This window comes from Protopterus annectens, chromosome 12.part0, assembly GCF_019279795.1.
Source record: "Protopterus annectens isolate FY-2018-M chromosome 12.part0, PAN1.0, whole genome shotgun sequence".
Taxonomy (NCBI): Eukaryota; Metazoa; Chordata; order Ceratodontiformes; family Protopteridae; genus Protopterus; species Protopterus annectens.
Genome location: NC_056746.1, coordinates 1,427,033,313 through 1,427,053,687, shown reverse-complemented (window position 1 = coordinate 1,427,053,687; position 20,375 = coordinate 1,427,033,313). Strand labels below are relative to the sequence as shown.

Below are 20,375 nucleotides of genomic sequence, written 5' to 3'. Positions count from 1 at the left end.
ATAAGTAAGGACTGCAGCAATGTGAGATGAAGAACATAGTACAGTTTTGTACCTACCATAAATGTAGATGTTCAAGATCCACATTGCTGCAGTCCAATTTACCCTCCCTCCTTCCCCACTGTAGTTTGACATGGTGCTATGCTTTAGGTGATGGTTGTTGTTGGGCTTGTTTTTGGGAGGTATTCTGTTTTTGGCTGTGGCCTTTCTTGTTTGGCCTTCTGACATCTGGGGCAAGAAAAGACTGAGGATATGACGTCGGTCATGCGCCTTTATACCCTGATGCTCTGATGTCAGATCTAGGTGCCCATGACCGACGTCAGCCTAATACTTTGGTATTCGGGCCGACCGAGGACAGCGGACTACCCATAAGTAAGGACTGCAGCAATGTGGATCTTCGAACATCTACATTTATGGTAGGTACAAAACTGTACTTTTCAACAGAGCTAGATCTGAGGAATCAGCCCAAATTATAAAACCACAAAAAATGCAGAAAATATACTTAAATCAGCTTATGTCCAGTTGATGTATGCAGACAAATCTCAGTAGCAAGCAACTCGATTTAAAATGATTACAAGAAATGTAACCAACACAGGTTTTAATGTTATCAGAAACCCCCCAAGCTAATTAACACTTAAAGGAATTTCAAAGCAGTCTAACAACTACTGCAGAGCTTCAGAGACACACACAAGACAGTTTCAACAGAGCTAGATCTGAGGAATCAGTCCAAATTATAAAACCACAAAAAAATGCAGAAAATATACTTAAATCAGCTTATGTCCAGTTGATGTATGCAGACAAATCTCAGTAGCAAGCAACTCGATTTAAAATGATTACTTCTTGGGATTTGCTTTTTTTTAACTAGTTTCCTCCTTCTATTGTATAGCCTGTTTATGGCAGGGGTCCACCAGACTGGTTTCCTTCTCTTAGAGGAGTGAGTCTTGGTTTTGCTAGGGATGGCTTGATCCATGCATCCTTGCAGGTGCTCATAGAGTGCATTTGTAAAGGTTTCTGCATCTTGGGCAGCATTATCCTTTAACGTGGGGGCTGTGAAACTTACCGCCTCTGTCTTCAGTAAGGTGACGTTTGCTGTAGAAAAGTTTTTACTGTGGTTTCCATAGTTGAGGTTGGTGGTGGGGTGTGGACATCCCGAGTGATTAGTTTATGGTCTGATCTAACCAGTGATGGGTTGACCTCTGGTGTGGAACACCTGTTGCCCATATTTGTGATGACCAGGTCCATTATGTTTTCACCTCTGGTAGGGGAGTTTACCAGCTGATCCAGGGCATTTGCGTTGATGAATTCCAGGAAGCGCTGGGCCTGGGAGTTTGTACTCGAGTAGTTTTCCCAGTTAATGGTAGGGTAATTGAAATCGCCCAATGTCATGGTGTTCGGTAGGACCTTCATGTTTTCCAGTGTCTCCCGAAAGGTGGAGTGGTGGTCCTGGGTCATGGAGGGTGATCTGTAGCAGGCCACAATTTGCATTGCAGATTTGCCCGATGTTAGTTACACATGGATGATCTCAAAGGTATCATGCTGCGCCACTAACCTGGAGGTGTAGGTATCCTTGATGAATGTGGATACACACCCTCCTTTTGTGTTTCGGTCTGTGTTCTGTGGCTGAAACGTGTGGTACGCGTTGTAGCCTGGTAGTGCTGGGGTGCTCTGTGGAGCCTTGAACCAAGTTTCAATTACTGCACAGATGTCGACGTTCTCCATACTGAGGAGTGCTTCAAGCGCATGCATTTTGAGATTTAAACTCCTGGCGTTGACTAGCATAACCCTCAGTTTTTTGTTAATTGTGCTGATTACAGAGGTGGGTTTGACTTTTGAGCCTTGCCTAAAAAAGGCACTATAGGGGCAGCAAGCGCCTTGGCCAGTATTCAATAGCCTAGGGGTGACAGTTGCAAGCCGTCTCTTGCGAAGCAACGCGGCTTGTCGAGCATGTCGTCCCAGGCTGACAGACACTGGATCCTCTTTGAATGACACCAGAAGCTTAGCCAATTGTTGAAATTGATCATTTTTTTTTCTTTATGCTGAGGTATCATTGTTGGTGAGGGCAGGATGCTACTCATAGTCAGGGTCATACCAGCCTGGGCTACATGATCAGAGAGCTCTTCCATGTCTCTTTTCATGTAGCCCTGGGAGGTATGTCTCAGGTGATTCACACCAACATGAACGATAACAGTCATATTTGTACTTGTTCTGGAGTGACCTGAGTGCTTGTGTTATGTGGCGGATTCTGGCTCCTGACAGACAGCTAACAGTAACCTTCTGCTTGTCCAGCCTAGTGAGTGGGGCGTCAGTGTGCCTGACTATAGAGTCACCTATTACTAGTGTGTTAGGTATGTTATTTCACCTTAAGGGCTGTGATCGTGCTGCACACTGATTTTGTGTTTTATATGTTGTCTGGTTTGTGACGGGAGGTGCATGTTGTTTGGGTGTCTGCTTAGTAGGTCTCTGATGCTTTTGCAGGTTTTTATTTAGTGCCTCCAAGTATGATTTTATGTATTTTTTGCCAGTGCTGATTTAGTAGGTCTATGTGTGGCTGGAGGTGTGATGCAAGTGTTAACCTTCTCCTCTTGACTGTATAGCTTGTATTTCCAGCATTAACAATTCTTGGGGGGGGTAAAACTGGGTTTGGAATAATTCCTAGCGTGGCATGTGATATCATGATGTAAGTGGAAGGAAATGCATGCATCCACACAAAATGGAAAATCAACAAAAAAGGGAAATCAAGGGAGCCATAACTTAAGGCAATTTTTTGAGCTGGAAATACCAGAAGAGAAGTCACAACCATTATCGGCTGCAGAGAGCCGTCTAAAAGATCAGGTAATATGATGAGTACATTACACTAGAAACTAAGTGGAGTGACTCATATTTCTTAACACTGAGAATCGTACACTGGCCTGAAAATGTATCCGTTTCTTTTGTTTGCCTAGTGAAAGAGGACACTGTGTTTAATGCTTTTATGGGGTGGTTCTTAGGTCTCTGAGGTGAAACCTTGTAAAGTGTATCCACCACCATTTTGCTCAGACTTTGTTTGGCATTGCTTGAAAGTAATAATTTATTTTGTTTTGTTTTATTTTATTTATTTATGGATGTATGCATGCATGGCTGTCTTTGCTAGAGCACTGATCCAAGCAGACCATTTTCAGGTTACTGAAATGGCAACTATTAGCTTTAACACGCTACAGCAGACTACAGTAAACTCTTGGTTAACTGGCACCCATGGGGATTGACAGATGCCAGATAACTGTAGTTTCTGGTTGCTTGAGACTTACTTTTAAAATAGGCCTGACTAATACTGTACCCAATACTATTTGTCTGGTTTGACTTGTTCTTAGTTTGGGGAGAGAGGGAATTTATTCCAGTCTTCCTTTTTAAAACTCTCAAAATGTCAGGTATGTTTCTGGGGGGACAGAAAGTGCAACACATGAAAATTGTACTGTATTTCTATAATTTTTTTCTGGTTGCTTAAGTTCCAGTTAACTGAGAGTTTATTGTATCTATGGTTGCAATTTATCCATATAGTATAGAAGCAGCATTTGTTGTTAAAATACAGATGTCACTGACAGCTAAGCATATCCAAGGTATAATGTGTTCTCTTTATCAGGGAAATGTTTCACAGATGTAATTTTCTACTGCTACATCTTGCTGCAGAAGTACTTTTACATTTTTTTCTTGTAGTTCAACTGTATTTTCTTTTTTTTCTTCTTAGCTTGAGTTGGATGGAGAAAGAGTGGAGTTGCCAGAACTGGAAGGAATCATCGTCCTCAATATTGCTTACTGGGGAGGGGGCTGCAGGCTATGGGAGGGCATGGGAGATGAACCTTATCCACCAGCAAGGTACAGAAACATGAAAAAAGAATGAATCCTTAGTGAAACTTGTCATTTTTTGGCACAACATAGGCCGAATATTTATTTTTCTGTTTCTTCTTGTATTTTATATTTGTCAGAGAAAAGGATAGTTGTTTTTTAGTCTTGAGAACAGTAATAGATTTGCTAACCTGTCTAGTCTGATTGAACTTAAATTCATCCTGCATGTTAGTTACTTTGCTTGTTCAGTAATACACTACCCAGTTATCTCATGGCTCTTTGAATCTTTTTGTAGAGATATACAGTCTCCACTCACCCCATTTGGTCAATAGTTCTGCCCCTCCAATACCCTTTCCATAAAGAAATGCCCCCTTCTGTCAAATCTTAGTGGCTGAACTGTGATATGATCATTATAGCCCCTGATTACAACTCCTTCCTTTATTTCGTAATGTGCACCTTCTTCCAACCCTGTTAATGCATTTTATTTCCAGTTAGGTCCCCTATTCTGTGTCTTCAGTTGTCAAAACAAGCCCATTCCCATAAACTTGTTTTTAGATATACATTTCAGCACTTTGTCAACACTCTTTCTTTCTTTCTTTCCCTCTCTCTCTCTCTCTATATATATATATATATATATATATATATATATATATATATATATATATATAATGCACATGTATATATATAATGCACATGCGTGCAAGCACACACACACACACACACACACACACACACACACACACATACACATTCTTTTACAGTATTCTCTTCTTGGTGTTCCTTCTGCATTGGACTGGAATTAACATTTATAATTGATTCTCCGCCTTCTACTTATTGCTTGTCAGGATAGGCTGTAGCTGTTTCCTGACCCCAATTAGAATAAAGTAGGTTTCCAAAATGAGTGTAACTAGTTTGTAACTTATAATGCAGATACGATAATTTATGTGACTTTTTGATTATTACAGTGAAAGTGTATTGTTTTTTACTTAACTGTTTTAAACCTTAAATGCTATACATCTTTGACCAAACCTGTAATCTCTTCATATCACTTTATAAATCCACAATATTTCAGCTAATTGTTGTTCTACCTTTATGTTGTCTGTAAACAAGTTTGTTCTTCCTATAATCCTATGTATCTGCTAATTTGAAAGAACAGGAGTAGCACAGAGCCCTACAGAACCCCAGTGATCATCACTCTTGATTTCCTATTCTTTACTCGGTTCTAAGTCAAAGTCTTTACCCTAGGTCTTACCCCCATTACTTCCCACTCTTTATGTCGGCCTCCTATGAAGTAACTTATGCAAAGCCTTTGTAAAGATGAAGTATCACGCACACTATTCCTTTCCTCTATTCATTTCCATGGTTACCTAGTCTTAGAGCCGTGATAAATACAGACATACACATACATATGTACACACTTGAATATGCGGGTGCACATGCACGCACACACACACACACACACACACACACACACACACACACACACACACACACACACACAATCATTTGCATACACCTATACAGATTTACATACATTAAAGCATGCACATGTACCCATCCACATTTATACACACATATGTACATTTGTACATGCATACATAAATGAGTATACATACTCACATATGTACACACAGATTGCTAGTTGAAGATGAATGCCCTACCTAGGTGGTGTACCTAAGTGCCCTGCATTGCACCTGCTGTAAGTCCTCTTCATTGACTCAGTGAATTACCTTTCCCCCACACATTCAAAACTCACATGCTGTCTGCCTGCAACCCTCTTCCAGGAGTGCATTAGAAGTATTGTAGAATACAACTGGGTTAATTCATGGATATACATCATCAGTGCAGTCATTAGATGGACAGCATCAGCATGATATCACAGTGGTTAAGGGTTAACTTAAATACAGAATCAGTTCCATGTTGAGAATGAGTTATATAGTAAGAATTTTGGGTACTTTTCCGTTATTGGGGCAACACTTTAAACGCGGTTGCTGAGCTCCTAATCCAGTTACTTGTCATGTCTTTGTGGTCTGAATATAACCAGATGTGTGTAAAATTATTTTACTGCATAATAATTAACAAAGGCAATGTCATTTCTAAATTTTACACACACCTGGTTAAAAGGCATGATAAGGCACTGGATATGAGCTTAATGATCGCATTTAAAGTGTTTTCTTCCTGTGTACCAAGCAGGCAAGTCACGGGGATTGGCAGGTTTTCCACAAACATCATTGTCCAAAATGTAGGGATTTATTTATTTTTTCTTAAAACTTTAAAAATATATTCTATATTTGCACTGCAGAAAAATAAAATTAAGCCTCTGTCCCTTTAAACTGTGTTCATTTAAATATCCTGCAAGCAGCTGTAAAGTGTCCACAACTCATGAGCTGATTGACTATGACAGGCACCAGTTTCATGCCAGGCCTTTCTCGCTCCCTTCCCCATTCATCTCGCTGTCTTTTTGTGCATAATTTAGCTAAATTTATTTACTGCATTTTTGATATGGATGGCACACTTACACCACCAACACAGGTATGTATTTTTTCTATAGAACTGCTCATTGCTTTTAGGAAGTATGACAATGTACAGCACCACTCGATCATAGCAGTTGGTGGAATTTCACCTGCCAAGGTTACAAACTGGGCAGTGGAATTCATGATGAACTTCATTTTTATCATAAGTAAATCTGCTAAATTTTGCATCACCCTTGTTCTGTAGCAAGACTCCAGTGCCGTCGTGCAGAAGGTTTGCAGCCATACTATTTATCTTACAAAAAGCACCAACTACCTTTCTTTAACTGACTTGACCCAAATCAAGACAACTTCAGGATGTCTGTTCTCCGTAATTTATATTAGCGAGATCTATTTTCTGCTTTTCAGGATGTCTGTTCGCCGTAATTTCTATCTGGGGCACAATGTTTATTTATACATCTGTGTACAGTTTAGGGAAACAAGCAGAAAGGAAAAAAGATCCTGCATAAGTTTAGGTACTTCTCCAGGCACGCTTCGCAGCAACAGTTCTGCTTTGCAAAGACTGTTGCCCCGTTAACAGAAAAGTACCAAATTTTGTGGTTTTCACTTTGTTTGTTTGTTGGCTTACAGCTGTTTATAGGCTGCTAGCTTCCTGTTCATTTTCCAGTGTTGAGTATATCATTTGCATATTAACAAACTTTAAGCCTTATTTTAAGGCCTTCTAAGAATTGTCACCTAATAATGTTGGGTCATATACCCTAATTCCGATGGCCTTATCCAGTGTTCTTTTAAATGTATGCAAGCTGTCTACATGTGTTGTTTGCCTACGTTTGGTTCACTACATGAGCTGTTTTGAATTTTACAGGTTGTAGTTTTTGAGGTGTATGGGCACACTCTCCTTCTTTATAATTCAAGAAATGCACTATAATTCATTGTACTATGCCCAGTGTCACTGCCATATCATTATTTTTCTTCCACTTGTACATCATAGTGAGGTTCCCTGTTACTAGCCAGTAACTCGCTGTAAATAAGCATAACCTCTGGAGTCTGGTTTTGTAACTTAAGCACCTTATCTTAATTAATTGCTTTTTATAAGACTTTTGAATTCTTTACAAACTTCAAAGGGTGCTGCGGTAGCATTGTCGCCTCACAGTAAGACGTTGTCCTGTTCGATTCTCAGCTAAAGCATATTCTGTGTGGAGACATGTGTGAACGGGCGTACCTTCGTTGAAGGTTGTGTGTCAGGCCTGGCAAGTCGGTATGTAAAAATCTACTGCCAATCATTAGCGGATCGGAGTTCTGCTGTGGCGACCCCTAACCGGGAAAAGCCGAAAGATACAACAACAAACTTCAAAATCTGAGCACTACCATGACAACATACTGCCGTCCAGTATACAATGTTTGGCCTTACTGCTGTGTAACAATACCTCAGCACCCCTACTAGGTGGACCACATAGGAGGTCCTTTATAGTGAGCATGTTTTCCCTGTTAGATTTCACAGGTTAGGATGGAAACTAAGGAATGACGCAAAAATGCCTTATCCATATTGTCCATAGGAATTATTCTACTGCCTGTTGAGTATAATGGTGTTATGCAGAGCAGTTCATTGTACTGTGATTTATATGATTTGTAGATATGTGTTTTGATTTACATTTAATGCACAGAATTTGGAAACTTGTTAATTGAGCCTGACAACTTTTTTAAATGACCTAATCCTGGTATTTTAGCTTATTCTTTATCTTTTAAATGATTGAGAATAGAAGGAACCTTATTATGCATTTGTAGACTTAGAATCACTTGATATTTGTCTTTCCTTTTGAATTTAACAACGAGTCGTATAATTTTATTATTTAATTTCTAAACATTGGTTGGAGACTTAAGACTGAAGAAAAACAGGAAAAAAATTGATATCTGAACATAATTAGCTATAAGGTTAGCAGTTGTCAGGAATACATATTCCTTGGATCTCAACAGCGTGAGTTATAGACACATGGAATTCACTGCTAGAATGGGTATGGCAGAGAGGAAATCAACAGGGGCATCGAAGAAGACATAATACACATGGAGAACGCGTTGGGGAAAAGTAGGAGTGGTGGGAAGGTAGAATGTGAAGTGCTTTTAAATGGCAGAATATTGCCTCCTTCAGCTATCAATAAGATGTAAAGTAGCAGACTGATTGTGTGTAAAGGATGTGTAGATCTGCCTCAGAGCTGAGCTGCTGATACTTACATACTTTATTTTCCCTGACTAAAATATATTACATGATAATTGTTGGTCTGTGATTCATAGTTATCAATTTACTTGTCACTTAACAAATGTGTTTAACAAGTCACACACATGGATACATTTCTATTCCTAAGGCTTATTCTATTCCTAAGGCTTCAGTGATGCTCAGAATTGCTTTTAAACAATTGGAAAATATATGTAATAGTAACAAAGTGAAGGATTCAAGACTTGGACAAAATGAGAAGAACACGACAGCCTGAGCAAGAAGGGACTGTGAGAGAGAGAGAGAGAGAGAGAGAGCTGGGTGATGTGTTTATTGTATACTTAAGCTTAGGGAGCTTTAGAGTAGCAGAGTATCTTGGGGTCTGCAAGTGAATGGGGGAGCCATAAGAAGCATATGGAACTACGGGTGATGATGGAAGTGAGATGGAAAACATTACAAATAGCAGAGAAAGGGGCACTGGACTGGAAAAAGTGGAGGCAAAAACTACAGTGGAGATAGAAAATGGGATTTGGAAATTGGAGACTGTCACCTTCAGTATTAATAGCCCTGACAAGGTAGGCAGTGAAGACCAAGTTGCAATAAAAACATACTTGAGGCTCAGATTTCATAAGTCATGGGAGATGATGGCCAAGATTTTCACCAAAAGAGAGGATGTCAGAGGAAATAGTTGAAGTAGTAGCAAGTAGGGCCAGGGAGGAGGCAGTAAGATGTTAGAATGAGGGGACAAAGAAAACATTTTCACGTTGACTATGCCAACAGCTGACAGGTGAAGGAAGGAATGAATTAGGTTATAAAATGAATGGCTTTGGCAGTGAACAGTGGTGTAGGCCGTGGGACTAATAGGTTGAGGGAGACCTGGCAGAGAGCTCAACTGTATGGCAGGGTCAGACTCCATCTTTGCCCAGAAGTGCAGTGGTATTAACATCTGTTTTGGAAAGGTACATCTCACTGAATGTGCCTTTGAATTAACGTGTATGACTTCTTGCTATGTCCTTAATGCATTTTTCTTCAACTCATGGTTAATGGAGGCTGTTCTGTTGAATGGGTTCAATAAACAAGGTTTGTAATGGTTCCCAGCTTTGTGAAACTTTGCAGTAGGTTATATGTTAGTTAATCAGATGCATGGACAAAGATCCCTGAATGCGAGAATGTGGAGAACTTACCATACCCTGTACTTACTGTAGCTACCTCAAATCACTCTGTAGAACAGGTATGACTGGTCAGGACTGAATTGAAAGTACACTGGGTAAACAGATCATATTTAGATGGAAGGAGTGCCACAAGTCTGAAAGATGGGGTTGAGTACTGGGTCCTGTACTATGAGAGCGACCGACTAGTATCCCAAAGACTACCTCAGCTATAGAATAAATTTCCCATCTTCAAAAAACAAAGCCCATCCCTCACTGTCTTCAAAGAAATCTGGATAAATGGATGGGGAACCATAACCTCCCTCCCTGAGTACTGCCCATGTCTTTATGGACGTGCAGTCTGTAAAATAACTCAGGGCAACAACACCCAAAGACCCACTACCCTGATACTAACACATCCCGTATCTGGGGAGTTAAGATATAATATTGTCATATCCTGTGTATTACTGGCAAGGCTTGTAAAGGCTTTTGTACAATTAGCCTAGTAATCACCTATGAACTGGTGTAGGACTGTACTAGAAGGAATAGACGTCTGTATGTGGTCCTAACCAAGGTTGAGTGTGTCATGGATGTCCAGATGAAGGCACCTGTAAACACCAATGGTCATGCCATTGTGTGGTTTAGAACAGAGGAAGGCTATGAACACAAGAAGAAAACTAATAATGTAGAATTGTTGGAGAGCAAATTATAATAAGCGGGGGGGGGGGCTATAAGTTAGTGGACAGGAGTCGAATTGAAGGAGTAAGCAAGGTATTGAAATAGGTCAGGTATGCTATAGTCAGGACTCTGGGCATGGGTTTGAGGAAATGTCCTGCAAAGAGAATTTGTGTAAGGGATGCTGGAATCAGAGCACTAGACAAGGATTTGAAGACGTGTCCTGCTGTGGTAGTGGGTCATGGATGCTGTAGACATGGCTACGGACAAAAGTTTGAAGAAGTGTACTACTGTGAGAATGGGTCAGGGATTCTGCAGTGAAGGTTTTGGACAAGGTTTATAGGAAGGGTTAAAAAGTTGAAAACACAGTGTGGCTACTTTTGAAGTTGAAGATGGTGATTAGGACAAAATACAGGGCATACAGGAGGTGGAAGGAAGGGGGGCTGTAGGTTCATAAGTTCATACTAGGCTATCTGCCCAAGGGCATTTATAAGCCTAGCCCATAGATATGTGGCTTTCGCCACCCCTTTAGTTTGAATAAAACTATGCCTATTATTTTGCTGTGCCTCTGTCAAGCAGTGACACTGAAGTAATCCCTGGGGTATATCTGCGATCTCCCATCCCTTGGTCAAGATTCCTCTTGAACAAGGCCAGCGAGGTGCTCTGCCTCACATTTACCGGGATTTTGTTCCACAGCATAGGGAGTCTCTGGGTGATGAATCTGTCCCTCCAGCACGTCCTATTAATAACCGTGTCAAGGTTTAAGTCTCCCACCCTTGTGGTTCTGAGGGATCTAGATTTTTTGAGGTGAAGCATATTCATCAAATCTGGGTTTGACATGGCCTTATATGTCAGGCACAGGTCACCTCTGAGCAAGCGGTATGAGACTGAATAGAGCTGGAGTTCTTTCAGTCGGGCAGCATAAGACATATTTTTGAGTCCTTTTATCCTCTTGGTGAGGAACTTTTGGGGCCTTTCCAGCTGCTGCAGGTGTCTGGTCAGATACATTCCAAATGGGGCATTGTACTCAATCATAGGTCTAATGAGTGATGAGTACAGGGGGACGATGACCTCCCTTGATCTAGATGTGAATCCCTTCATGATCAGGTGGGCAATGTAGAAGGTTTTCCTGACTACTTTAGCAACATGAGTGTCAAACGAAAGGCTAGTGTCAACCTGGGTCCCCAGGTCCCTGATGACTTCTTCTGTGCTCAGTGGATTGCCACCTATATGGTAGCTAGGGGTAACCTTGTTTTTCCCGAAGGGTATGACTATGCATTTCTTGGCGTTTAACTTTAGGCCATGGCTCTGGCACCAGTTATCCGTTTCTGTGAGGCCCTTCTGAAGGATATCTGTGTCAGAAGTGTTTTCGACTATGGCGCCCAGTTTGCAGTCATCTGCAAACTTTGCCAGCCATAACCCTCCTGTGTTTGCTTGTACTTCAGAAAAGTAGATGCCGAACAAGAGTGGGCCCAGGACTGAGCCCTGTGGGACACCACTTGTGACAGGCTTTGAGTCTGACATGGCTCCAGCAACTCTGACCCTGTGGGTTCTGTCACTTAGCCAGTTTGCAACCCATCTTGTGATGTATGGGTTTACATTCAAGCTGATGAGTTTTTCGATGATACCTGAGTGGGGTATTGTGTGAAGGCCTTTGCCAGGTCGAGGTAGGCTGTATGGACTGCCTTTCCTCATCAGTGGCCTTGGTGACTGTTTCAAAAGTCAACCAAGTTTAAAGGCATGATCTGCCTTTGACAAAGCCAAACTGGGTTGGATCCAAAGTCTGCAAGTTCCCTATGTCTTTATTTATGAGTTCCATTATGATCCTCTCCATGGCTTTGCAGATAAGGCTTGTCAAGCTAATGGGACGGTAATTTCCAGGGTCGGTGGAGGCACCGCCCTTGTGAAGTGGGACCACAGTCGCAGTGCACCACTCCTTGGGTACGTATCCTGAGGTGATGCTAAGATTAAACAGCTGTCCTAACTGCGGGTTTAATTCCTCATTGAGTTCATGGAGCACACAGCTGGGGACACCATCCGGTCCCATGGATGCTGTGTTTTTTGCCTTGGAGAGAGCAGTTCTCACCTGGGCGTTGGAGATGTTTGGGGGGCTACAATCCTCTGGTATAGATATCTCTCCTTTTGGGGGGGGGGAGTTTGCACTGAACCTGTCAGACAGTATGTTGGCAATGTGTGTAGGTTCAGTAATCTTCACATCATTTTGGACTAATTCTGCGCATATCTGGGAGTTTCCTCCTAGGTTTCTAACATAGCTAAAGAAGGCCTTATGATTGTCTTTTGTGTCCTTGGCGATTTTTCTCTCAAAGTTAGCCTTGGATGATTTTATGAGAGCTCTTAGTTTTTTACTTATAATGATCAAAGGTGTCTTACCTTTCAAGGATTTTGCTCTATCTTGTAGTAGCTTCCTCCTTTTGTTGTAGAGCTTGTTTATGGCTGGGGTCCACCAGACTGGACGCTTGCCTTTGGTACAGAGAGTCTTAGTTTTGTTTGGGATTGCCTGATCCATGCAGTCCTGTAGGTACTGGTAGAAGGCATTTGTAAGTGATTCAGCTGTTTGAGTAATGTTTGCCACTGGCTCAGGGGCCTTAAAGGAGACCACACTAGTTTTTAGAAGTGTGAAGTCGGCTTTTGAGAAGTTTTTCACTGTGGTCTCTTTTATTTCAGGTGGGGGCGGGATGAGGACCTCCAGCAAGATTAGTTTATGATCTGATCTCACCAGTGAGGGGTATACTTCCGGTGTTGAACATTGTGATCCCATGTTTGTGATGATGAGATCAAGTATGTTTTCTCCTCTTGTGGGGATGGTGACTAGTTGTTCCATGGCATTTGAGTTTATGAACTCCAGGAACCTTTGGGCTAGAGAGTTTGGGCTTGAGTAGTGTTCCCAGTCTATATTAGGGTAGTTGAAGTCACCTAATATGATGGTGTTTGGAGATACATTTATCCCCTCCAGTGTTTTCAGGAAGGCCATGTGAGGTTCCTGGGTTTGAGAGGGTGGCCTGTAACATGCTACAAATTGCAGAGCAGTCTTGCCTATGGTTAATTGCACCTGGATGGTCTCCGATGCATCGTGCGTTGCCACCAACCTTGAGGTGTGGGTGTCCTTTATGAATATGGACACCCCCCCTCCTTTTTTGGTGTTGTCCGGATTTTGGGGCCGGAACGCATGATATGAGGTGAAACCTGATAGTGCTGGGGTGCTCTCAGGAGCCTTGAACCAGGTTTCTGTCACAGCACAGACATCGATGTTCTCCATACTGAGAAGGGCCTCGAGTGCGTGCATCTTGAGATTGAGACTTCTGGCATTGAGCAGCATTACCCTTAGTTTTTTCCTTTTTTGTGTTCTAGGGTGGTAGGTTTAGAATTTGAGCCTTGCCTAAAAAAGGCACTATGGGGGTGGCAAGAGCCTTTGCCAATATCCGGAAGCCCAGGGGTGACAGGTGCAAGCCGTCCCTTCAGCAGCGTGGCTTGTCCAGCATGTCATCCCAGGCAGACAGACATTGGATCCCCTTTGAATGACACCAGAATTTAACCCAATTATTAAAGCTGATCATCTTATCCCTGTATTGTGGCATCATTCTAGGTGAAGGTAGGATACTGCTCAAGGTCAGGGTCATACCTGCTTGGGCTACATAATCAGAGAGCTCCTCAATGTCTCTTTTCATGTAGTCCAAGGAGGTACGTCTCAGGTCGTTGACACCAGCGTGGACAATGACTGAGTCGTACTTGTACCTGCTGTTGAGAGACCTGAGTGCTTGCATTATGTGGCGGATTCTAGTGCCCGACAGGCAGCTTACTGTGACCTTCTCCTTACTCAGTCTGGTGAGCGGGACGTCATTGTGTCTGACTATGGAGTCACCAATGACGAGTGTGTCTGGCATTGTGTTTGGCCTTAAGGGCTGTGACTGTTTGACACTCTGACTGTGTGGTCTATGTGTTGCATGTGTTTGGTCCTGAGGTGGTAGTTGTTTGGGTGTCTGCTTTGGTGGCCTCTGCTGTTTTGGTAGATTTTTGATCAGAGCCTCCGAGTATGTCTTTGTGTGATTATGTGTATGATTTGAAGTTGTGATGGTACTATGTGTGACTGGGTATGTAGTGTGTGTGGTTTCCTTCTCCTCCTGTCTGGTCTTGCCAGTCCTGTGTTGAGAGAGCTCAGCCTCCAGTTTGGCCGTATAGTTGCATCTCTCGGATGTATTTGTGTTTTGTGGGAGAAGGAGAGGATTGTCTGTGTACATGAGGCAATTGTAACATTGCCTCAATATTCCCAGGTTCACCAGTTGAGCAGGAGAGGACACTAGGAACTGATCCCTCGACATGCTAGAAGTAATAGATAAAAAAACTTACAAAAGACTCCGAGGGATGTGGGTTCTAGGCTGGTGGGGTACTATCTATAATAAAAGTGCTTTATCAAGGTGCAAGTACTGTAGGAGCAAGTGCTAGGTTTTACAGATAGAGAATAGTCTACTTGGGAATGAAGTAGAGATGAACTTTTTAGTTATAGGATACGCTGGTTAGATCAGCAATACAGTTCGAGGAAGGTAGTTATAAGGGAAAATTTGAAGAGTGGAATTTAGGTAGCCTGAATAGTTTAACCTTGTTTAACCGCCGCTGCTCTTGTGTGCAACAGTGGCAACTCCGCGCTAACGCGATTGAAAGACTGAAAGAGGCATAATTCTAGGAAGCTAGCAGAAGGGCAGGAGCTGAGGGTCAAAAAAAGCACAGCTGAAAGAGGGTTAGTAGAATAATCAGGAAGGGGAGCAGAAGCTGTAGGTATGTTGTAAAAAGAATGAAGAGGGGCAGACTTAATCAGGCTGAACAAAGACATAAAACTGGTCAAAAGCAGACATAACTAAATGAATGTTTTGTTTCAGTCTTTACAGAGAAAACAGAGTGTCCCATGATGGGAGGAGGAGGACAGAGTGAGAAGAGGAGTCTGCAGACACCAGGAAATGGAGGCGGTGGTTTGCCGACAATTGTCCTCCCTAACAGAGATTAAAGTACAAGAAGAGAAGTGCTTGCAGTCTAGGAAAAAGCTTGGGTGTTATCCTTGTACTGGAGGGTTTGAGGATTTGGGGCAGTAGAAAAAAATCTGTAGAACTACAGGCCTTTTAGCATAACTGTGGTGCAAAGAAGTCATGAACAGACTCCCAAGGGTGAGGCAGGTGGGTTTCCTAGAGGACAGCAGTCTTCCTAGTAGAACTAACTGGATTCATAACCAGAAGGAGCTCTCACTCAAACTTGGTTCAATTGTATGAATTTTTAACAGTGGACTGTTGGTAGATCTGACCTACTTGGATTTTAAGCAGCAAACAAGGAATTCCAAATAACAGACACATTGAGTCTGTAGAGACAAGTTTATTAAAGATTCCACTAAGCTTTTGGGAGATACCCTTCTTCAGTTCTAAAACAAGAACTTCATTTAAATAGTTAAAAAAATAACATTTTGCTCCTGTATTACTGTCCAAAGTAAATGTAGAAATGAACAATCTATTTATATCATAAGTTGTGGATGTGATGTTCTTCGTGTTTCACTGTTGCAGTCATTACATTTGGGTAATCTGCTGTCAGGTTGCCCTCAGTCGGCAATAACAAAGTCTTGATTCCTGCGTCGGTTGCTGTCTCCTCTTCCATGACGTCAGGGGTATAAAACATGCAGCCAACACCATTTTATTCTGTCTTTCTTGCCACACGGTGCCTGAAGCAGAAGCAGTTTGCAAGTGCCGGTCAGCCGACTCCTGAAATTTTCGCTTTCGAGTTTCAGAACCGAAGTCTTCAACTAAAGCTAAGTACCCCATTGGGGAAACTTTTTCTTGCTCCTTACTGATGTCAGTAAATGTTAATAATTGCATTACTTGTGGGAAGCAAATACCTCATAAGGATTTTCATTTGTACTGTATTCCTTGCCTAGGCCCAGATCATAATGTACCTTGCTGTCGGTTTTGTGCTAGATTTAACCAACTCACTATTAAGTGTCGGTATATTTTTGCTTCTAAATATTTTGGATCCAGATTTAATCACCCTGAAATGTCGTCGGTTAGCAATCCGACTACCGGAGTTCACAAATTTTTATTCAAAAATCCTGCTGCTGATCCTGAGACTATCTCACAGGGTCCCAAAGGTGTAAAGGCCTCTACAGCCAAAAATCCTACCCCCTCTGATAGAGATTCCAGGGCCCTGGATAGATGGGGAAAGAAGGTTTATGCGTCTGCAACTTTGGCAATTAGGGCCTTAAACTGCCAGTTTCATATGCTTAAATATCAACAGCATGTTATGGGCTTATTGAAACAGAAATTATGTTGATTTCTGATTGTGTGGAAAATAAAGAATTACAGGAATTATTGCATTCAGCAGAACAGGTTGGAAAGCATACTTTGCAATGTGGTTTTGATTCCTTGGAGGCCTCTTGCAGGGCCACAGTTACTGGATCTGTGATTAGAAGGCATGCCTGGCTCAAGGAGCAAAATCTGCCTGATCATGTTAAAGCTAAATTGTTGGATGCCCCCTTGCGGCATGATACTGTGTTTTGTAATAAGGCAGAAGAGGTTTTAAAGAAAGTGGAAGACAAATCTAAATCTATGCAAACTGTAAAAGATTTCTTACAAGTGCAGCCACCCAGGTTCAGTAGACACTGACCTACTAAAAATTGGTCCTTTCCTGTATCCAACAGAGCCTCTCAAGGCAAATCCAGGCGAACAAAAGGCTCTAGATACCAATCACAGGATTCTTACAGGTCAAAGCAATGGGGTGCCTCCACCTCCAAATCTTGAGGAAACAAAGCGCAACCCCACAGTAAGCAATCTCAATGATTTCCCTCTACCTTCACCAAGCACTTATCTTTTGGCAGCCCCCTTGGGGGGGGAATTAGCACTTCATGCTCAAAATTGGCAGTTAATTACCCAGGACAAGTGGGTATTAAACATAGTATCCCAGGGGTACAGATTTCATTTCCATACTTTACCAATTCCAAATGGTTGGGCAGATCTGCCACAAAATCAGTGGGCAGAGGCTCAGAAACAAGTTACGTACCTCATGGATATGGGGGCTATTCAGCCAGTACCAGAACAGGAAAAAGGACAAGGGTTTTTTTCAAGACTCTTCCTGGTACCCAGAAAAGATGATGCCTGGCGTCCAGTACTGGACTTATGAATTCTGAACACGTTCCTGGACATTCCAAAATTCAAAATGCTGACTTTACAACAGCTACTGCCTATGCTGGGCAGAAATGCTTGGCTAGTGACTCTAGACTTAAAAGAGGCATACTTGCATGTCCCAATAAGAGAATCGTGCAGAAGATACCTCCGGTTCAAAGCAGGTTTTTTGCATTACCAATTATCTGCACTGCCCTTTGGCTTATCTACTACACCCAGGGTCTTTACAAAGTGCCTGGCACTAGTAATTGCATTCTGCAGACAAAGAAGCATACAAATTTATCCTTCTCTGGACGACTGTCTCATTCAAGCAGAGGACAAGGACATTCTTTTTCAACATCTGGCATTTGTAAAAAGGCTTCTAACATGCCTAGGGTACACAATAAACGAAAAGAAATCACAACTGGTACCCTCTCAAATAATTACATTCCTGGGTGTAAGCTTGAATACAACTGCCCAGATGGCTTACCTTATGCCTGTTACATGATAGAGCAAAATCCATAAAAGAGAAGAGACCTTTGATCATTATTAGTAAAAAAATACGAGCACTCATAAAATCATCCAAGGCCAACTTTGAGAGAAAAATTGCCATAGATTCAAAAGACAATCATAAGGCCTTCTTCAGCTATGTTAGAAACCTGGGTGGAAACTCCCAGATATGCTCAGAATTAGTCCATAATGATACAAAAATCACTGAACCCACAGACATTGCCAACATACTGGCAGACAGGTTCAGTGCAAACTTCACCCCCCTCTCCCCCCCAAAAGGAGAGATAACTATCCCAGCGGAGTGCAGCCTCCCAGACATCTCCAATGCGCAGGTGAAAGCTGCTCTCTCTAAAGCTAAAAACACAACATCAGTGGGACCAGATGGTGTCCCCGGCTGTGTGCTACACGAACTCAATAAGGAACTAAACCCGCACATAAGGCAGCTGTTTAATCTTAGCCTTACCACAGGATAAGTGCCCAAGGAGTGGCGTACGGCAACTGTGGTCCCACTCCACAAAGGCAGTGCCTCTACGGACCCTGGTAATTACCGCCCCATAAGCTTAACAAGCCTGGTCTGCAAAGCTATGGAGAGGATCATAATGGAACTCATAAACAAAGACATACGGGACTTGCAGACATTGGACCCGACCCAGTTTGCCTTTGTCAAGGGCAGATCATGCCTTTTGAACTTGGTCGACTTCTTCGAAACAGTCACCAAGGCCATTGATGAGGGAAAGGCAGTCCATACAGCCTACCTTGACCTTGCAAAAGCTTTCGACACAATACCCCACTCGGGTATTATAGAGAAACTTACCAACTTAAATGTAAACCCATATGTCACAAGATGGGTTGCAAACTGGCTAAAGGACAGAACCCACAGGGTTAGAGTAGCTGGCGCCATGTCAGACTCCAAGCCGGTCACAAGTGGTGTCCCACAGGGATCAGTCCTTGGCCCCCTGTTGTTCGGCATCTACTTCTCAGAAGTACAGGCTAACATAGGAGGACTATGGCTGACAAAGTTTGCAGATGACTGCAAACTGGGAGCCATAGTGGAAAGTACATCGGACACAGATATCCTTCAGAGGGGTCTCACGGAAACTGATCGCTGGTGCCAGAGCCATGGCCTGAAGTTAAATGCCAAAAATGTATAGTCATACCCTTCGGGAAAAACAAGGTAACTCCAAGCTACCATATAGGTGGCAATCCACTAAGCACAGAAGAGGTTATCAGGGACCTGGGGACCCAGGTTGACAGTGGCCTTTCTTTTGACACTCACATTGCTAAAGTGGTTAGAAAAACCTTCTACATTACCCACCTGATCATGAAGGGATTCACATCCAGATCAAGTGAGGTCATTGTTCCCCTGTACTCTTCACTTATCAGACCAATGATCGAGTACAATGCCCCATTCGGGATGTATCTCACCCGACACCTGCAGCAATTGGAGAGACCCCAAAAGTTCCTCACCAAAAGGATAAAGGGACTCCAAAATCTGTCATATGCTGCCAGACTGAAGAAACTCCAGCTCTATTCAGTCGCATACCGTCTGCTCAGAGATGACCTGTGCCTGACATACAAGGCCATGTCCAACCCGGAATTAATGGACATGCTCCACCTCAAAAAATCCAAATCTACCAGGTCCACTAGAGCAAGCGACTTAAACCTTAGCACGGATATAAATAGGACATGCTGGAGGGATAGATTTGTCACCCAGAGACTCCCTATGTTGTGGAATAAAATCCCGGTCCATGTGAGGCAGAGCACCTCGCTGGCTCTGTTCAAGAGAAATCTTGACCGGTGGATGGGAGATCGTAGGTTTACCCTGGGAATCATCTCTGTGTCACTGCTGGACAGAGGCACAACAAACTAATGGGCACAGTATTTTTTAACATAAGGGGTGGCGTAAGCCACAAAAACTCTGGGCCAGGCTTATAAATGCCTTAGGGCAGATAGCCTAGTATAAACCTATGAACCTATGAACCTATAAGCCAGACAAACAAAGGCAACTGACAACATACTTCAAATAAAATGGCAACAAAAACCCAGTTATCTGCAAAGCAAATTCTGGAGGCTTTGGGGTTCATGGCATCCTGCATTCTACTAATTCCATATGTGAGACTGCATATGAGGAAACTTCAATGGTACCTAAAATGTTTATGGAGTCAACATTGTCACAGTCTGGAAACAATGATTCCTCTCATTCCCTGCCTACAACAGGAATTTCATTGGTGGGCAGAGACATGTCACCAAAACAAGGGACTGTCGTTCACTCTACCCTCTGCCACCCAAACCCTAACTACAGACACATCAAACTATGCTTGGGGCGCTCACCTGGCGGGAAGATGCATTCAGGGCAAATGGAGCCCAAAGCAAATGCATCTGCGTATCAACCAGAAGG

The 20,375-nt window shown here is 42.5% G+C and overlaps 1 protein-coding gene across 2 annotated transcripts in view; it reads left to right on the top strand.

The window, feature by feature from the left end:
* DGKE (diacylglycerol kinase epsilon) overlaps positions 1-20,375 on the top strand; it is a 1,358,385-nt gene that overhangs the window by 1,205,535 nt on the left and 132,475 nt on the right. For both annotated transcript variants that reach the window (XM_044090462.1, XM_044090463.1), the window contains exon 9: positions 3,719-3,846. In XM_044090462.1, coding sequence (XP_043946397.1) covers positions 3,719-3,846 — 128 coding nt within the window. The remainder of the gene's footprint in view (positions 1-3,718; positions 3,847-20,375) is intronic.